Source organism: Haliotis asinina, chromosome 1 (genome assembly GCF_037392515.1).
Source record: "Haliotis asinina isolate JCU_RB_2024 chromosome 1, JCU_Hal_asi_v2, whole genome shotgun sequence".
Taxonomy (NCBI): Eukaryota; Metazoa; Mollusca; class Gastropoda; order Lepetellida; family Haliotidae; genus Haliotis; species Haliotis asinina.
The window spans coordinates 53,646,733-53,668,664 of NC_090280.1; the positions used below are offsets into that span (position 1 = coordinate 53,646,733).

The 21,932-nt window shown below is 42.1% G+C and overlaps 1 protein-coding gene across 1 annotated transcript; it reads left to right on the forward strand.

Moving 5' to 3' along the window:
• The first annotated feature begins 245 nt into the window (after window positions 1-245).
• LOC137293939 (uncharacterized) lies at window positions 246-17,935 on the forward strand. The gene is made up of 5 exons (XM_067824827.1): window positions 246-1,456; window positions 11,848-13,069; window positions 13,676-13,747; window positions 14,679-14,744; window positions 15,197-17,935. The coding sequence occupies exons 1-5, from the start codon at window positions 341-343 to the stop codon at window positions 15,853-15,855; spliced, it is 3,135 nt and encodes a 1,044-aa protein (XP_067680928.1). The 5' UTR covers window positions 246-340; the 3' UTR covers window positions 15,856-17,935.
• Window positions 17,936-21,932: the final 3,997 nt, after the last annotated feature.

Below are 21,932 nucleotides of genomic sequence, written 5' to 3' on the forward strand. Positions count from 1 at the left end.
ATATTTCATATTTGTTTTGATAGATGATTGGTGATCACGCTTGGTTGGCAACCATATCTCGGTCCCTGTCTCCCTCTGACACCATTATAGACACAAGCGGACTGGAGATAAGTCCTGTATCGCCTGGCCAGGATATAACTGTCAGTACACCTGTAAGGTTGCACCAGCCAGTGACTACAGTTACGACAGGAGGTCCAAGCGGAGGGAAGGTGCATGTAATATTGAACTCTCACTGTTTTTAGAGATGGAACATTTGTGAAGGAAATCTGTTCTTTTTTGTGTGTCTTCAGAGAAAGGACTATTATTTCGAAGAGAGAGAAGTAGTTTTAATCGTGGGAAGATGGAGTGGTCGGGAGATGCAGATTTGAATTTGGGTTCAATTCCGAGTGATGTTGGATCTGGAAAGGCTGTGGGTGACGTCGGATGTGATCTTAACCAAAATGATGATGAAAAGAAAATATATCCCGATGAAGACATGTCGTCCAGTGTTGATATTGAGATCACGAGCAAGAAAGATGACGTCGATCTTACTCATAAAGAGGATGGAGTTAGTTCTGGAGCATCTGTGAATGGAAGTGATAATCTTTCGAGGAATGAAGGCACCGACGTTGACCTTATTACCAACGTCGTTTCAATTCCAGAGCATTCCTGTAAACAAAACGACGCCAAACACGATGTTGCAGTCGATGCCAAACCTGAGTTAACAGAAACCCCACCTGAGACGAGCAACGGCACCGAGAAACAGGGTGATCAGGATATCAACGGGAATTCAGCCACAGAACAAGACAATAACCTCTCTCTTAACGCAGTTCCAACATCGCTCACTAAACAAGAATCCAACGGCGTTAAGAAAACCCCAATCAAGAGAACAGCCTCCATACCTACAAAACTCCCTCTCTCTCGCAATAGCTCCCGAACTTCAAGCGTTAACACTTCCCCAGCGAGCCCGGGTGCAAAACCTATGTCCAAGAATACCAAAGGGAAGCAAGAACCTTTGGTCAATGGGAATAAACTGACTGACGTGTCAACGTCAGAAAAAGGGAACGGCAGTTCTTCTCCAGAAACCGGCAAACGTGTTCTCAAAAGAAAACCGTCGAAGTCGAAACTGCCTGTAAGTAGCGGGACGCCATCTGATGTACCAAACATATCTCCGCTCACTACACAGCCCACAGTGCCCGGGAAACAGGCTCTACTTGTCAAATGTCCACCATCTCCTGTAGATGTTAACTCAGATCCGATCCGGAAAAAGTCTACATCCAAGCTTCCTATAGCAGAATCGCCCCAGCCAGAACCCCCTGCTACATCCACACCGGACCCAAAGGGGGGTCCAACTGCTCCCCAAGCACCAGATATACCCCCCATAACTCCCAAGAACGTTTCCCAGGCACCGAAGAACGCAATGACCCCAAGAAGGATCATAGAGGAAAACGAGGCTTGGAAGGAGCAGGTCAAACAGGTAGGTGTTTAGAATTACGTTCATATAGCGGACAGTGTATAAATCCACATGCACCGGAAGCATATAAACATGTCGATTTGAACATTTGTATTTTAACGAAAACGTTTGCATTTTTACTTCATCTGAGTATTTGCCATGCAGGGGCCCCTTTCACAAAGCTCTCGTAAGCCTAAGGTCTCGTAACTTTTCCCGTAGCATTCGTGCCTCCTATACTGTAACATAGGCAGTAGGAATGCTACGAGAAAAGTTACGAGACCTTAGGCTTACGAGAGTTTTGTGAAAGGGGCCCCAGAATTTCATTTGGTGCCTAGTGACGTCTAGGAACACAAGGAAGCAGCATATGTGTACTTTCTTATTATGCCCAGTATACTAATGAACGTGACCCACCCATGGTCGGAAGGGTGTTATTGCTTTGCCAATCGTATTAGAATGTGACATCATAGGTCCAAGAGAATTACCCGGACCAACTTTGTTTCGATTTCAGGACTAACTGGATGATAGTAATGCCCTTGTGTTTTACATCCTTGCAGATCCCATGCTTATTGTAAGAGGCGACTAAGGGGGTCGGTTGTTCATCGCATATCACTTGCGTAGGTTCACGCTCAGGGCGTCAGTCACATGATTATCTGGTTCAGAATCAGTATTTACAGACCGCAGCCGTATAGCTGGTAAAGCACCGACTGTTAAACAAAGAAAGAAAGAAATAGACAAATTTTGGTTTTTGTTTAGGACTTCCAGTTACGTGGGATGAGGGAAAGGAAAAATTCTTCAGATAGGATGACGGGTACAATATGTGTCAGAATGTGCGATCACAAGAGAACATATCTCTATAGTAATGGTACGTTTGATCAGTATTCACACTATCAACCACTAGTTTGCTTACATGCACAACTAGCTTTACCGACCGATACGATATAACTTTAATCTGGCTACACGAAACTATGCGAATCGTGCAGCTCAGCGAGAGATGTGACCGTTAGCATATCCCTATTACGAAACTCCACTGATGGTACAAACACCAGTTCATGTAACAATAACTGTGCGTGCCACGAATACATTAGATAACAGTATGTGATAACAGTATGTGATAACAGTATGTGATAATGACACATGTTCAGGCAGCGGGGCACACTATTGTTGATAACCTGAAACCTTAGTAGCGTTTAGCCCTCTCCATCACCTAGTCCTGACATATTCGTCTACCAACAGTAAACACAGACGTATCAGAAGTATTTACAGATTACACTCCGTACATGACGAGCACCTTATAACTATCAGACGGACTTACCAAACTGTTTATGTTGTCGTGGACATGTATACTTTAGCCGAACGCTACGACTATAACGAACAATGAAATTTGATCCAGTTCCCCAGTACCATATAACGGTAGTTTGTGAGGCTTGTTATGAGTGAGTTAAAATTTATCGTCACATTGGCAATATTTCAGCCATATCGTGACGAGAAGCATTAATGCTATACATAATCGTGAATGGTAAACGGTAAAAATCTGTCAAAGAAGGCCAGTAAAACAACTAGATTATCACGGACAGATATTTAAAACTAAAACAATAAAATCTAAAACAGTTTAACTATAGAGGACGACACAAAATAAAAACGGGCTAAAGATCACCAACAACAGGTTCATTATGAGGATCAGGTACATAAGGCTGAGGAGAAGTAGAGGGGTTATGAGACCCACGTCAAACTGATGTGAAAATGTCAGTGTCAGGTTTTTTTTAGGTAACGAGTTAACGACTATTTACTTGTTTGTGTATACAACCAAGATAAGACTACTGCTCACGACCTCATAGTTTCGAGTTCTGCTGAGCTATTCACTACCCCTGCGTTTTGAGCGCAGCGCAGCATAGCTGTTGAAACCACCTTTCCCCCCAGCGCTGGTGGAAATTAGTGAAGAGTTTGAACTCTAATTTCTCTTATGTAGTTATATAAGTGTCGCTGTACTGACACGTTATTAGAAATGATCCCTACTTAAAATGCGATTCAACATTACCCTAGATATATAATTAATCCCGGGGATATCATGCCTGTTTCCCCTTTCGCAAATATATTCTACCGAAACTTCTTATTTCTTGCTGGTTACAATATTTTGCATTTGAATATTGAAGGCTATGTTTGTACAAAATCTGCCTTGTACTTCTTTGATGTATTTGTAATATATTCGTGGATATTATTGTGATAAAATGGATTTACTTATTACATTTGGCTTTCATGTTCATAGTACATCACGAAGCACTTAACACGCCTTCCATATGTGATCTAAGAGCTTTACAACGTAATTATGATAAATCGTGACTGATATTTACAATCATACAATCACTCCGAGCATAAATTTGGCTGCCCGATGACGTCACAGCAGCTCATTCCGCCTGGGGTCCTGCACTGGAAGACCCCTGGCGATAGGTTATCTCCCGTAGGTGAAGGCCAGGTGAGAGACCTCATGGTATCTATGCGTTGGCTAAGTCCAAGCATAGTACCAGTTGTGACTAGGATTTGTCAGTGGCTTATAATTAACACAGTACCGGTAGTGACCGGGATTTGCCGGTGATTTGTAAACAGCCACTTTTACATTCTTCATTCTTGTCATTTGCTTTTCACGAGCACAGGTGGTACAGTCATGCGTAGAGGTGTAGTTGTCGGTGTGCCAGGAACCATGGATAACACTGAAAGTCTGTTCGAATCCCATGCTCGCCAGAGCTATATTCCTACATTTTCCAACGCAGTATCCAAGTCTTCAGCAACGCATGTATTCCCTGAAGATCCGGGTTAGAACTGGTCTTCAGCAACCCATGTCTTCCGTGAAGATCTGGGTTAGAACTGGTCTTTAGCAACTCATGCTTGTCGTGAGAGACGACCAGCGGCATCCGAGCTTCAGGCTCGTTGACCTGGTTGAAACGTCATCGTGTCCCAATTGAATTGTTCTGTTGATCACGGGAATGTCAGGTCCAGAATGGATTATTTACAGACCGCCGCCATCTCAGGCGCTTAACAACAACCCCACCAGACACCCCCACCCTTCTCAAAATATCAAACTCAGTCGGTGCATTTGTGAGGTTGGGTGATTATTTGGGTAAATCCTGTCCCATTGCTGAACGTACTTTTCACCCTAATGTCCGCACATAAGAACCTAGCATAGCACGCGACATTTGCCCAATCACTGCCTATCCATTTACAGATATCACATGTTAAATCTAGGTTGTAATGATATTACCTCGGCAATGCAATACTCCGGGTAATAAAAGTGAACGAAATCAAATTTAGATAAATCCGCATATTATCGTCTGGGGCTGAAATCTCCACACAGCGGCCCTCGAGCAGTCATATCAGCGACTCCCGTGGCTATATCTGTATGGTATAAATCTTTATGGTCTGCTGTAATTGACAGCGTAATGACATAACGCTGCGTGGAGCCTTCCTGTGGAGATCCCAGCTGACTACATGGCTGCTCGCATTTGGTTTGAAGTAGAAAGGTATATGACCCCTACCATTATGCATATACATACGTCATATAGACTATAGCAATGGACCTATCCTGTAATCAGCGGGATGGGCCATCACATTAGGAAAAATTGTCGACAGAATCGTGAATGTCTTCGTGAAGTAAATAGGGATGACTCTAAACAAAACACTTCTGTCATAAACGAAACATCGTTGGTTCACGTCCCGGTTTTCCCTAGTTACTCGATTTGTCAACACCAGACCTCTGTTTGGGTTTTACCGAAGTGGAAAAGGTCGGGACGCCTTCCTTCCAACATTGCGTTGCTTGACCAAATACTAAATTGTGACAGTCTGGTTAATATGAACGTAAAACGCTAAAATAACGAATCACGATTATCTGCTCAAACTAGGCGTACACAGGTATTTTAATGTCCAATGGCGCAATGTCAGTCGTGGTCAATATAACCCAATGTCAGTCATGGCCAGCATGACCCAGTATCTGTCGTGGTTAGCCATAACCCAATGTCAGTCATGGTCAAACATAACCCATTGTCAGTCATGATTAACATGGCCCTGTGTCAGTCATTGGAAACATGACCCAGTGACGGTCATGTGAACATGACTTAATGTCAGTCATTGGCAACATGGCACAAAGTAATGGCCATGTTGAAGTCATAATCGAGTTACAATCGCCAAGTGACAGTAAAAGACAAATAAGGTCCATATACCGACCATGTCAGCTATGGCCACATCGCCCAGTGTCAAAGCCATCTCCTATACGCACGCACGCACGCACGCACGCACGCACGCACGCACGCACGCACATTTAACTGAAGAAATTGCTTACGTGATACCATTATATAATTTCTACCAAAGAGGTGCGTTATAACGAGGTGAATATAGATATGTGTATATATCTATATATGTCATGCATATTCCGCTAGGTTGCATATCGTAAAGGAATGTTGGAAATGCATTCAGGAAGGTTCGTTCAGATTATTTCCTAAACCAAAAGGGATAATGGCTTCACTCTATATTACATCGAGATGCCACCGACACAACAAAATAGAAGTCACAGCCAAAGAAATAGATGTCTTGACAGTCGGTGGAAGTCGCGATGGCTGAGCGGGCTAGGCGGCTGATTTTGTGTCCTGGCGATTAGGTGCCTGACTCTCAGGGTGCGGGTTTGAATCCCTGATGGGATCCCTGATGGGATTCAACCCCAAAAAGTACTACAATTTGTATTTTACTAAGAATGTGAAATCCTAAATATGACGTATGTTGCAAATATTGACAGTCGCCGCAGATGGCTCTATATGGAGTTAAACACAGGCTGATATTTACTCGCGATCTTACGTCACAACTGCATCGCAGGATTACTCAACAACCCTTTTTAATATTGCTGAGGTTGTCTGTAACACGTCTCGAAATTCATCTTCAGTAACATAGATATATAATTTTGCCATTTGCCATTAATCTGTCATTATTCGGCATGTCAACACAGCCATTTCCTTCTCCCTTCCTCAAGTCGTGTCTTGATGTCAAAGTTGTTTGTTAGTGCGAACTCATGCAGTAAACATGAAAGTCTTAAGCGTCCATGGCATAATTGAATTGACAGCCATGTGATAAGATGTCCCATCCACCGAGTGATATGTCCCTGTGTGTCGTGGTATTTGACACCTGCCGACCTCCCTGACCCGCATTGTTGATTAGAACAAAAGACAAATGTTTGTTTTTCAAATCATCGCAGTGAATCAGTTTGTCCTTGCATCGATTTGCATTCCGGGCCATCTTACCTTTCTGGGCTCCGCACAGCGTCGGTGGTTGTAAGGAGCTAGGAGCAGACGCCGAACCTCAACAGTCAATATCGGCATTTTGTGTTGAACCTCAGCCGCCCTTCTGTTTGCTAACTGTTTCGACAAGTACGGATTCCTGGATTACAGAATCATGTTTGTTTCATGCCTTGATACAGTTCCTGCCATATTTGCTGATATGTGTTATAGCGAGGTTTAGTGCTATATGACAAACGTTATGTCGAGGATCGGCGCTGTTTGGAAATGGTACAAATACCGCAGGTAGCATTTACAGGTAGGTACCATGTGCATACCATCACACTGGTAAATCCTGGTGTATGCGGTACATAATGTAAACATATGGTGTCAATTTATCTCGAATCTCCCTTCACGCAGTCTGTGAGCGTAATACATAAATAGCAGTCGTTTCTTCATTGAAATCACAGTATTTGAATTACACTGCTGGCATATGTGAAAGAAGAATATTTATCGAGTGGTATGCATTGATTTTTGTGCTGTAATCGATAGTGAGCGAGGCAGCATTGGTCGGCGGTATCTGACCGTCCGCTGTCGCGTGACAGCTTGCATCATACCGGAAATGGCATATGGCATATGAGGATATATGACTGAGAGAAGTGATGTTTAGTATATACTCTGTAGACCGTATCATCAATTGGTCTGATCACGTCTTCAACAATCAACAGTGTACTAGTCATATCTGTTTTGAACCCTATGCGCTACTGCGGATCAACATATAGGCCAGAGCCATGATATTACTGTATCAATTTTCCTTCAAATCCATCTTTATATACTGACAAACGCAATATTATATTTGTATATGCTTGGTATGGGCTGGGAACAGATGTATTTTGGCCCGATCGAGCGTAAGATAATGGTGGAGCAATGGCATCACTTGGCAATCATCTGCAGAGATTAAATTCATATCCTTGGTATGGGCCAGGTAAGGATATCGAAGGGCCCTGGTCGATGGAGCATCCCCATCCACGATAACAATACGGTGATAAGCCTTCATCCTGCTAATTCAGCGATTCCTTCTCGTCTAGATCGATACGCTTTGTTGGGGTCGTACTCCGTCCTCCACATGGCACAGGACTTCTATGATATATATTATCTAGCATGTTGACACTATCTATAATTCAGTGATAACGACACCTGTGAAAATCCGGTTAGCATTGGTCTGCATGAACCCATGCAAGTGGCGACCAACGGGACCGCGTGATCAGGCTTGCTCACATGTTGACACGTCATCGTACCCCAGTTGCATAGGCCGATGCTCATGCTGTTGAGCACTGGATTGTCTGGTCCATACTCGATTCACTGATTGACAGAGTGTCGCCTTATAGCTGGAATAATATTGAGTACGGCGTTAGGCAATGGCTGAATGAACAAATGAAAACGAATGTCTGGCATATCAGTGGCCGATAGCATGAGCAACGCGTCACGTGGTCTGTGAAACACACTGGAGACCAGGTGGTGCAAAGCTAACGGACTTTTGCAATTTGAGTGACAAATTGCGACCGGGATATTAACCGACATATGCAAAACTAATTTACTCTAAAACCTGCATGATTATTTCGATGTACTGAATAGCGTCCCTTGCACATGGGCTGGTCGTGATGATGTTTCTAGTTGTGCTGCACCATGCCTTTTCTCACCATACCTTGGTTTCACCACAGTAGTTAAAGCCCGAGACCTACATTGCTAGTTAATGGGACACGTAGTGGGATAACTGGAATACTGCTCAAGACCCAGACCGATGTTCATGCTGTTGCTCACTGGATTATCTGGTCCAGACTCGACTATTTACAGGCTGACTTCATATAGCTAGAGTATTGCTGTGTTCGGCGTAAAACTAAACCTACTCACTCAAGGGCAGTGAGTTAGCACAAACGTTCACGTGTCACGCTTAAGTTCCGAGTTCGATTCCCTACATGGGTATAATGTGTGAAGCTCATTTCTTATGTCTTCCGTCGTGATATAATTTGGAAGCGGCGTAAATATAAACGCATTTAGTCAAGGCGCCGTTAAATCCAACTGAGAAATGTTTGCACGTGGCATTAAGCAACGTAGTGATTTGATTGGTCATTTTGAACATGTCATGGACGTCGGATGTCACAATTAATATATAAAAGATAACAGTTTTGTGCTGAAAAATACATTTCCTTTGATGAAATGTACACTTTTAGGACCATGGTATTTGTGTTCCGTTTTAATGTGCATGCTACTTTTGAAAACAACACGCTGAACAAAGATTCGGGAAGTAGTAAGAGACTAAAACAGCTATTTTATCAAATATTTACCCAAACTGATATAACCCAACGATCACACTGGTCTCAGCATACATGCAATTTAAAGCAAGCATCAGCTGTTGACACTTGGAGAAATATTGTTGATATTTAAGACGGGTTTGAACAAGGAGGATCTTGATTAGTAAGTTATCCGTTATCGCCAGCTGTTGCGTGCCTATTTAACACATGACGAGTATTTCAACCCAGATTATACAATATCACCATGACATGCTATGTCACGATGATATACTGAAATATGCAGTATTGGAAATGTTACATATAACATTCTTAGACCTACTTCATAAACTGTAAGGACATTCATGTCTTTACCAATAATTGAAATGTGTTTATAAAATTTTTTAATATACTTTTATTTGCCCCTTGCGCGGTAAGCGACGTTTGTCTTAAGAATCACACTGTTCAAATGGTGAGGATTCTGTGCATAGTATAGCTGTGTGATGAAATGATTCCACATAGGCAAAGGAGTCTCTTTCTTTCTCTCTCTCTCTCTCTCTCTCTCTCTCTCTCTCTCTCTCACACACACACACACACACACACACACCCACACACACAGACATATACTGTCACAGTCTCTCGGCCCCACCCCTTCTCTGTCTCTCTCTTTCTGTCTTTCTCTAACTCTAACTAGGTCATGTTTGACATTGACTGTCAATGGGCCGTTTTATGTATTATTGCCTTCATCTAGCCATCTGTCTATCTATCACACACATACATACACTCTCACTCACTGTCTCTCTCTCTGGGCCATATTTGTTCTAACTGGATCATGTTTGGCACTGACGGTCACTGGGCCATCCGAAAGATTATCTCCGTCTCCTCATACCAACTTAGTTTCCTGGACAAATATGAGATTTACACTTTACACAGTTTATTATAATCTCATTTCTTTGAGTGTCTTTTTCTGACACAGTACTACCAGCGGCATTGTTGCGCATATGACACATCCAGTTGTATTGTTCACTACCAGCCTCATGTCACGTAAAGGTGACACTCACATGAAACATGAAAGCATGAAATCTGTCAGGCATCACCGCGTGAATGCAGTTAAAGCTTGTGAACTAAAAGCTCACATATGTTTTGGAAATGTTCATTTGACACAGCTAGGCAGCGCTTTTTGACAGGAATCATTCGTCATTCGTCCGCGACCACCCGATCCCGTTAGCCACATCTTACGCCCAGCACGGGTTTGCTGAAGACCAATTCTAACATTAAACAAGCCGCTATTCCATCTGAATTCCCGCCGGTACACTGTATTCCACATGGAACACTGTCGCACAATGAATAACCACTGAACACTCCTTAAGTCTTTGAACGGCATTTAGAAGTGAAATACATAGGAATGAAGACTTTTATGGATATCAACGTCTTTATTATGAGAACACAACGTTTCGGAGTTAATGCTTACTCCTTCAGCAGGTGAGTAAGCATTAACTCCGAAACGTTGTGTTCTCATAATAAAGAAGTTGATATCCATAAAAGTCTTCATTCCTATGAACACTCCTCGTTCCCTTCGAAAAGACTGATAATAGATACCATGACTTAACTTTATTGAGTTTGTGAGTTTAGTTTTACGCCACACTCAACATTCCGGCTATATTGCGGCGGTATGTAAATAATGTCTGGACCAGACAATCCCGTGATCAACAACATGAGCAGCGATCTGAGCAAATGGGAACCGATGACGTGTCAACCAAGTCAGCGAGGCTGACAACCCGATCCTGTCCGTCGCCTCTTACAACAAGCATAAGCGTCTTTTGTGGAAAGCAGATGTTGCTGAAGGCCTATTCTACCCCGGAGTCTAAATTTGCATGTATGCACCAGTAACAGAGCAGGTCCATGAGGCCCTTGCTAACCACTATCAATAGTCTCTGTTTGTTGTTTGAGGACGAACTGTACCTTATTCCAGCTATATGGTTACAAAATACGCAATCAGGATGCCATGACATGCACCAACCGGGTCATTGTACCGGACGACCTGATATCTTCATATCTTACAGAATACCTGTTTTTTAATCATGTGAACCTACTCTCGTTTGAGTGTTGTGTAACGCCACACTATGTATGTAACCGCGTCTGGATCAGACTGGCACCATGGGTATCTGTCTACTGCGATACAACGACGGTATGGTCAGCTACGTCGGACAGTCTGACCACCCTGACCACCAGGCTATCTACTCGAAACTCCAGGACCATGTAGAATAAATTTAAATGCCCAGTAAGGGCATTTCCAAACAAAAACACTTCTCCAAACTTTCCGGACCCAGTACCCAAACAAGACAGAGCTAAAGCGTTTGCTGCCCATTTTTCGGTCACATGTAGTTTCACCAACTACCCACCCTCCTTCCAAAACACCATTAGAAAACCAGCAATGACCCCACCCCCACCCCCCCCCACCCCCAACCCATCGCCCCCATTTCTCCCATTCATGTAAAGCCTAAAAAGTATCACTGACAACGGTACAAGAATCTGTATCGAAACGTCACACTCACGCAACATAGAAGTTGTAATCTATTAAAACTCATCACACACAAATACAATTATGGGAATCACAGACCTTATTTTAAGGGGAACAAAATTTAAGAGACATCCAGTATCTAGCGAATTAATCCGTCTCCGTGATTTGCCCACCCAGAACAATAGGTGGTGAGTAAACGAGAAGACCCCCTTTCGACAAGCATGGGTTGATGAAGACCCGGGTTGAACCTTTATTTATGCAACTGAAGTATGAAATCATTTAGAGCCTTTCTCACACATTAATCTTTCGTCTTAAGCTGACTTCTCTAAATGACTTAACATTCTGTTTGACTTTTAGTTCCAGTTATTCAAGATGGCGATGTCAGAGACTGTGAACTGCGACCCGCGGACCCGTTTTCTCCGTTGTCTGTTCTGCACACATCTTTTTACCATGAATGGTCGTGAACCTCGGATGCTGGGATGCTGTCTCAACGCAATCTGCACTGCGTGCGCATCAAAACTGTGTCTTGAGAACTCCACGCACCTCCGCTGCCCCGTGTGTCGACAATCCATAGCCCAGCCCCACGTCAACAAAACAGACGAGTCCATTGACGTCATCGACGAGTCCGTTACGGATGGAGGAACAGTGGATCTGCCTGTTGAGTTGATAAGGATCAAAACCATGGAGTTCCAGCACATCCAGAAGGGTTTGACCTTTCCGTGTATGGTCTGCAAGAAGACGCAGTCCACGTGGTTTTGCGAGAACTGTGACGGGTACATGTGTGACGTATGTCGTGACGATCACAAGGAGGACATTAAGACGAAACGCCACAGCACTGTAGCCGTGACCAACCTTAAGGCAAGACAGCTCAAGGATTTTAAACAACACTACTGCAAAGATCATAGCTTCTCTAAGGTTACCCTGTACTGTACCACTTGTAAACAGGTCGTATGCAACATGTGTATTCGAGACGGGCATGATAGAGACACACACAATGTTCTCACAATACAAGAAGCCTTTGGAGCAAGGATCAAGCAGACTGGGAAACTGTTGTCTAAAGCACGAAAGAAGCACCGACATCTGACAGACTACGGACAGTCGTTGAAATTGAGATCGGACAGCAACGGTGTTTCTGAGACAGCCGCCAAAGAGAGCATCAATGAAGTGTTCGACCATCTCATGGACATCATGCAGCGTCGTCGTACAGAACTGCTGGATGAGGTGGAGCGTGAGTCGTCCACGCTTACAACATCTGCGACGGTGGACACCGATTCCACCGACTGTCGCCTCTCCATGCTCAACACAGCGACCGACTATGCAAAAGAGTTTAAGAGTAAGGCCGACAACGTTGAGTTCCTGCAGCTCTTCCCGATGGTGTCCAGTTCTCTCAAGAACGCTCTTGACATTCCAAATGGCCAAATTCACACCTCACGACAGGGTGTTGTATTTTCTCCCTGGAATCTGAATATGGTCGAGACGTTGTTGAAGACGGCGGGGCAGTTACGGGTGGTCACCTACAAACCGACAGGACGTAAGGGACGAGAGGAAGTCCAGTTGAAACCATCATTGCGCCCAGAAGGTAGGTGCCCTCATCAATGTATTGACAGACAACACGGAGCCAATAGCATTCTCATTATCAGAAAATGTCAAGCGTACGTAGCAAGTGAATGATCATATTATTATTAAATATGAAGACCATACGTTGTTAAGAGTGACAGTGCGAATGAAAATTTAAGAACTTGAGGATATGTACATAGTCCATAACATTGGAATGGAGAGATAACAAGTTATTATCTGCAGAGTGTGAGTGGGTGAGTTACGGTTTACGTCACACTCAGCAATATTCCAGCTATATGGCGCCTGTAAGTCTGTTAATAACCAGTCTGGACCGGACAATCCAGTGATCAACAGCATGAACAGCGGTCTGTGCAAATGGGAACCGATGACGTGTCTTGCCTGACCACCCGCCTCGTACGACAAGCGTCGTCGCCTTTTATGGCAAGCATGGGTTGCTGAAGCCTGTTCTACCCCGGACCGTCACGGGCTGAGAGCTGTAAGAGATTCCACCATGAAATTAAGTGAATTCACAATATAATATTCGCTTATATTTATTGTGGAACTGGACCCCGTTAGCACGGCTTGATCCCATTTGTATATTGTACAAAGACCTAACGAACTGTTTCAGGGCATGACCTGGATGTGATCACCACCATTGAGGAACAGGGCAAGGAAGACAAGACCATCAAGGACATTGTCTGTGAGTAACAAACATGTCTGACACTGGAAATCCGTGTCTGATCGATTCAAGCTTGAAATAGTCTCCCCACGCAGGAAACCAGTGATCTCAGTGACGAACGTTTAAGTTTCTGACGCAAGACGTTAATATACAATTACTGCTGCGAATAGAGCACGTTCCATACGTGTATCGCAAATATATAGAAAACAGTCTGTACAATGAACGCATTGCTAAGATGGCAAATGTAATTTCGTTCACTTACAGACTTGGAAGAAACGAAACGCATTTAATAAATGATAATAGTCGTTGCTGTTCCATATATATGTACGCATCGATTTGGAAAGGTCCCTGTTTCGTAGTGGAATGAAAACAATATTGCAATTATTCCATCCAATTTTTCCCCCAGGCCTACAATTGTCAATTTATATGTTCACTAACGAATGCACACAAGCTGCAATATCTCACTGAGGTCCGATTAGGACCAAATAATCTAATACATGTCAAACTATCTAACATCTGACACACATATGTCCGATACTAGTACTGTTAACTCTCCTCTTAACACTCACATGCTGAACCACGAAATTTGCTTATATAACAAACATGCAGGAAAATCTGTTCTTTACGCGAAGCGCTGTATGTTCGCGAGCATAACATATTGTCCAAGAACAAAACATCCATATCGTAACTAGACATGTTCCAAAACGCATCTGTTACATAATGTCCACCGAAACCACGTGTATCTGATAATTCTCCGTGGTGGAAGTGTTTTAACGTTCCATGAACAGTTCTTCAGTCATGTCCTCTCGTGTCGGAACAATTTGCGGTTTGAATCATTTAAATTGGTGACATGTTGCATGGATTAAAATTTTGTTTTCGGCTCCTAAGTACACCACAGTCAATGAGGGAAATATTACTGTTTCATTCCTTAAATAATGAATATCTGTTTCAGGTTGCCATGACGACCGGGTCATTATAATTCCGGCCAGTGAAGACAGAGGAGCAATCCGAATAAGCTGTAAGGATAATAGTATTTACTGGTCAAGTTCTAAGACAAGACTATGTGCACAGGTTTTAGAATTCCTATTCATACTATGTGTAATTTAAATTAACGTGTTTGATGTAAGTTAGATAGCGCAACCCACACATATACGTAACATATCTATCTATATCAAACTTATAATTATTATCATGGTGTTTGGACTTGTGACCCTGTAACCGTTAATCACCACGCCTCCATTAGTCAGTACATAATCTGCAGATTCCTCGGACGCAATACCAAGATTCGCGGCAATTTCATTCAGTATCTGCGGGCACATCTCCATCTTTTGTTTTTCACTAGAGAGGTAAACGTCAACGAGCATTAGGCCTAATTATATGTTTAGTTCGTTAAGGGGAATTCGTGATCTGAGCATACAAATCATTAATGCTTATTCAATCACAACCGCTCACTTATTGACTTTTTTTCAGGCCCGAGACTATCATTCGATCTCCAGACTCTCCACTCAGATAGGACAGTCACGCCAGAGGGCGTAATGGTCAACTACACGCCTGAGCGCCCCCTACCGAACACAGGATGTCGTCTGCGCGCCTACCCCGGATCAATGGCGGACACGGCTCTGGACGGAACTGGATTTATGATGTGGGTTGTGAAAACCAAGGTTCACATAAAACAACGAGTTCCTGATAACAAGATGTTATTTGAGGCCGCACTGACTGGTACTCCTGTAGATGCTCCTCTCAGTCAAAGAATTGATTCAAGCCTCGTTCTGGCTGGATGCGATCTTCACCATGAACTTTGCATCAAAATCAAATATTGCTGTAAAAATCTGGCGCATTTCTGCGGCTGCAAGAACGCCGTTGGTGTGAGCGCAGACTTCCAGTTTGGCATGCTACTTGATTTTGACCGCCGTCGACTCCACGTGCTTGATCTGCTCTCGAACACAGTTGTAAGTAAAGCCGAGAGGATCAGTGTACACAAACCTTTGTGGTCGATATTCTGCGTCGGGAGGTTCACGTACGCCGATGTCAAACTAGAGCTGAACACGGCCGACAAGGTCAAGATCACGCCAGAGTTGTTTCAGTTGTTGACAAAGGTTGTTGATCAAGAGAGAGCGCCGAAAAAGTAGGATGAGGACAGGATATGTAATCACGTTTACTCGAATCCCCGGGGTTTATAAAATGTTTATCGAGTTGTCCGTAGTTAGATACAAGCGAGAGATTGGTATATTTGTTCGAAACAAGTAATTCAAATGATATGAAATATGCCAAGAAAATATAGTAACGAGAAAAATTCTGCTACAGAAGTCATGATGCACCCCCACCCCTGTCTCTGGATCCACCTGTGATTGATCCAAATATACTCATATACTGTACATGTGCAGACACTTAAATCTGTGAGGGGAAATTCGATATTCGTATATTAACTGCGACAGTGTGAGACAACTGTTCATCAGCAGTACACTGCGGGCTTTCACGGTATTCATGCCAAATATTTATTTATATTTTTACAAGGCAATGAAATGCATTGATAAACATATTTTTCAGCGAGTGGAAGTGCATATAACTCTGTTGTTTGCGTGAATGGTTTATACGACAATAAAATGTTACCTTTCCTTATAAATATGAAAACATGGTCATGTCCAATGGTCGTATTGCCTTTTTTCAATCTCGACTTTTGAACCACTTCAACCCCAGTTACAAACACGTGGAAACACGTGATCTAAAATATGTTCCAAAATATGTGGAAATGGAGACTCAATTGTAATAAATACAGATCTAAGTTCTCTGGTGATAAACAAGGATGTGAGGAACCAAAGACCATTCGTATTTCTACGGCCTTCAATCTGTCCCGAAAATCAGTTGTAAACAGAATTGCATGAATCAAAGCCATTAGTGTTTCCAAGTCATCAAACCTCTGCTGTTTAAATCGAGAATACAAGTCCTGTCAGAACCATCGGTTGTCGCACGCTTCAGTGGGATAAATATCTGAAACGAAATTATTGTCTAAATCATTTGAGGAGTACTGTTCACAGTGTGAACGTTTGCATCTGATCAGTATGGCATGAGAGGGTGGGTTATGTAAAACAATGCAACGGAATTTAGCATGAAAATGGATGATGTGAAAGCAGACTCTCCTGTAGTGGAGCGGTTTAATATTTATTTAATTATTTATTGGATCAAGGCTGTCTCTCATCACACAAATCTGTATTAATGACGTCTAATTTCAATTGCTGTTTAACTGCTCATGTATCGAGATATTTATTGCAATGGGTACATTGGAACGCTCGATTATTCTTTTGTATATATTTCAGTTTTATTTCCTGATATTTCTATACCAATAACTACAACACAGTTGTATAGAGCACATGGATTGTTCATACATCCTTGTGTGAGAATATGTGTACTGTTACGTTGCCCTGTAGTGTTCGCTCTGGATGTTCTACAGCCGTACAGTAAATATACCAGATGTATTATTTGATTATTGCTGTTATGTCAACTTGCTCTCAAAATAATTTATGTCGAAGGGGTAGACCTACTTTGAAATACACAAGACGTGTATACAGAGCTCGTGAAAGTGAATTGTGTAATCGTTTATTTTATCATTGTTTATGTACGTTTTTGCTTAGGACGACTATTTAGATGTATGTGTGTTTTGACCACCGTGTGTAAGACGGGCTTGACAGGGATGCTGACCCTCGCTGTGTATGTTTATGAAAAATACTAACAAATATAAATATTTATGTGAACTTAATTCATGATGTGGGGTTTTGTAAACAAATTCGATGACTGGGAGTTTTGTGAACTAATCAGGTGACTAGGGACTTCATCCATGATATAACATCTTGTGAACGGGACATGCAGTCATTCGTTTTTGTCACATCTCCGGTACGTCTTTGTGATGACAATAATATAGACTACTTGAAATAATATTTTCTACTCGGAAGAAGTTAAATCAGTCAACTCTTTCACTCTAGGTAATTTTACGAATATTGTTGTGTCGAATTTGAAGGTATTTACATGAACATTTCGAGCTATTGTGGTGATCCGTTACAGGTTAACATCGTGCCTATGCTTTAGCATTTAGAGTAGAATTCATGTCAATGTTACATCATGGAGTGTATATGCAACAGGTACACGTATATGCATTTTGGTGTAACTTGTGAGAATGCGTCATGGTGAGAGAAATAAAATATTTATTTTCAGAAACAATTCTTGTAATATTTTTATACACTTTCAATAATGTCACTGACCAACAAGCAGCACAAATGGGTACCAGAAAGGAATGGAATGAGCCACCATGTAACTCGAACATTGTCAAATAATTATACTTCTTTCAGCGTCCCTTTGACAATTATTAAATAAAATTTAATTTGTTGTTAAATATGTATTGTACTGAATGAAACAAGAAGGACCTTTCTTCAATAAATTGATTATTGAATTTTAGGTCGGATGTCGTGCACTTCAGAAATACAACAATGCAATACAAACATATACCTATCTTTACTATGCTACACGATCCCCTTAATGGCAGAACCTTTCTCCGTCGCCAGAAACACGGTTAGTATACTACTGGAGAGTGAAATGTGTAACCCCATACTGGCATCGTAGCGAGGCGCGTACTAACAAGCATCCAGGCGTAATTCACAGCCACTTTTTCTTCCTTCTCTATACCACATGTGAATACCAGTTCATACCTACCTAATACCCAACAAAATCCCACAACATTCCTCTGCAGTGCCAAGCACGTGTAGAATGTGGATATCCTCGTGTTCCACGATGCAGACCTTTGTGCTGTGTTGCCCCGTAACCCGGCGGGGTATTGCTTATTTTCTGCACACGGAAGGAGATAGTACTGGTAGTTATGGTAACAGTATATTTATATTAGATGACTGACCATATATAGGATGTCGTCACAAACAGCCAAGGTCCTTTTTACATCACTGTGTTGATGCCCATGGGGCGAATTCATAAACATTCTCAGAATTAGAAGTTACACATAAGTGTAGCAAATAGCAAGAATTTTGTGTGAGAGTTACTCTTAAGCCTGAGACTGATCAGGTTATAAAGCCGCCATGCACTTAAGAGTACTCTCCTAAAGAACAAATGTTAGGAGTTGAAATTGAAGCCTAGGTCTCCCTAAGAATCTTAACTCTAAACCTTGGTGGCTGTACGAAAACGCAGCCGTCACTTCTGCCACTTTCACGTGTCAGTTAAGAAATGATGTCATTTTTTTGCCCGCATGTTTGTGTACTTACTGAAGAAAGATTGGTTGTTGATCGGCTTTTTGTGCACGCCGCACTGAGCAATGTTCTAGCTATATAGCGACGGTCTGTAAATAATCATGTCTGGATCAGACATTCCAGTGATCACCAACGTCGATTTACACAAATGGGATACGATAACATGTGTCAACCAAGCCAGCGCGTCTGAACACCCGATCCCGTTAGTCGACTCTTACGACAAGCATTGGTTGTGGAAGATCAATACTAGCCCGGATCTTCACGTAAGGAGCACGAACGTCAAGTCAGCTGGCCTGACTGCCCGATCCCGTCAGTCGACTGTTACGACAAGCATGGGTTATTGACCAAAAAGACAAATTACAACACATATATTCACGAGTCATTAAAGAAAAAAACACCGATTTTGTTTTTATGCTGTGAAATATATGCTGCATAAATGTTTTTTCCAAGATTGTGGAATTGTCTATTGAGACTTTGGAGATTGTTTTGGACCATTATTTACCTGACGTTATTGCTTAACAATGAAATCAAGGTAGTTGATGATTTTATTACTCTACTTCAACAATGTGCTCGTTCGTGAACTAATGTTCAAAGGGAGACAATAAGCGTGAGTATTCCCCCTTTCTCCTTTAATGGCCATGTAAACTGCCGTAACTATCACAGAAATGGACACTGGGTGTGTCAGTGAGTAAATTTATTTTTACGCCGCAATATTCCAGCTATATGGCGGCGGTCTGAACCAGATAATCCAGTGATCAACATTAAGAGCATCCATCTGCGCAAGTGGGAACGGACAACATGTGGCAACCAAGTCAGCGAGTTTGACCACCCAATCCCATTAGTCACCTCTTATGACAAACATGGGTTACTGAAGGCCATCATTCTAAATAATTAGTGTATTCAATGTATTACTTTAATTTAAATGTCTTATTCTCCTTTCGTATATACCGTTCTATCCCTGTACATACAGTTTGGGAACAGATGACATGTGTCAACCAAGTCAGCGAGTCTGACCACCCGATCCCGTATGTCGCCTCTTACGACAAGCATAGTCACCTTTTATGGCAAGCAAGGGTTGCTGAAAGCCTATTCTACAGGACCTTCACGGATCTCTGTCACTGAATCATAAGGTGATGAGAATGCCGGTATTATTTTCACGATGCACCGTGGCTCGTTTTTTTTCAGAATCAAAGCGGAGGCATTCATCCTCAAATCACCCCAGTGATGAACTGTATTATCGATGCAGTATTGTTGCAGTCCTGAGGTTGGCATCATTGTGATGGCAAGTATTTTTACGTACGGTCAAGAAAATATCAGATTACATTAAGTAGCACAGGCAAGCCAAAGGCGTTTGTTAGACCATGAAAATGATATTCGTTTTTTTCAGATTTTCAAACAACGGGCTGCTGGCCGAAAATCCTCATAAAAAATTACCACCAGATCATTATGTTGAAACCCTGTCTATCATGAATGCGATCAGCATGATTTACAATTCCACCTTTACAAGTCAGAGGATGGAGCATTTGTTCCTAGCCAGGCATCGTCGAGTGCGGTCCCACTGACTTGCAGAGAATCCAAAGGACCCTTGATCTGTTTATTACTCCGCGACATACACATGGCAATAACATGAATGTGCAACTCAGTTTTAACAAACATGCATACTCGCAGGGCAGATATTCTATGATGTAAATACAAATCTTTACCCCACTGTTAGTTCACTTTTATGGCGCAATTAATTTCATTGTATTCTCTCTATAGTTCCTCCATCACTTCGATAGTCTAATGTTCAGAATGTCTATGATCAAAGGAGGATTGTTAAGAAGGTGACAAACAATTAAATGACGGAACTACCCAGCTGATATGAAGTTAGCAGACTATTAGCAAACATTCTTCAACTTTACATCTCTGAATGTCAGATACTAGAAACATTAGGAGAAGAAGTTTTTTACTCTAATAATAGTCAAGATCGTAAAAGATTAACTCCCGTAAGTCTATTAACTTCTTTGAGTGGTATTTTATAAGTTGGGGAGTACAAGATTGACAAACTTTATGGATAACAACTTCTTTATTACGATCTCGTCCAGTAAGTCTATTACATTCATAAATCATAGACGCTAACGGAGCAAGACACTGATGATGTACACTGACAGTCCCTTAACCATATTCTGTTGCCTGGTGATTACAAGAGTGAGTATATGAGTTGGCCTTTACACAAGACACTAATGATGTACACTGTCAGTCCCTTAACCATATTCTGTCTTTAGTTGCCTGGTGATTACAAGAGTGAGTGTATGAGTTGACTTTTACACAAGACACTAATGATGTACACTGTCAGTCCCTTAACCATATTCTGTCTTTCGTTGCCTGGTGATTACAGGAGTGAGTGTAATAATTCACCTTTACACAAGACCCTAGAAATGGGCTTCACACCTTGTATCCATGTGGTGAATAGAACCCGGATCTTTGGCGTGACGAGCGAACGCTTTACCACTAGGCTACCCAAGCGACCCGGTGATTACACAAAAACATAAATGGAATCCCATTCTACACGTGAAGTCCAACCGACATAACATAACACAGGAGTCGCAATATATTGTGTATGGTATGATTGAAGAATACGATAGCGTTAACGTCAGTACAGTTTGGTAGCCAGCAAACCGCTCTACCACATACATTTCATTCACATCTGAAAAAGAACAGAAACGATCTCCTCCACACAAGGTTGACACATATTGAACTGTCATCAGCTACTGTGAATGTATAACAGAAATCGAAAACAAAAGCTGCACCACTGCCAAAGTTTGTCAAAGACTTTGTGCTGTAGGTTCAATATTCATCTGGTGTTGATAAGTGCATTAGAAACCTTTTAACAACTTAAGCCAAAACGTGTTTGCCTATTTCTGTTATTTGAATGTACGTTATGACCTTATATACATATCCATATATCGTCATGGAAATTGGCA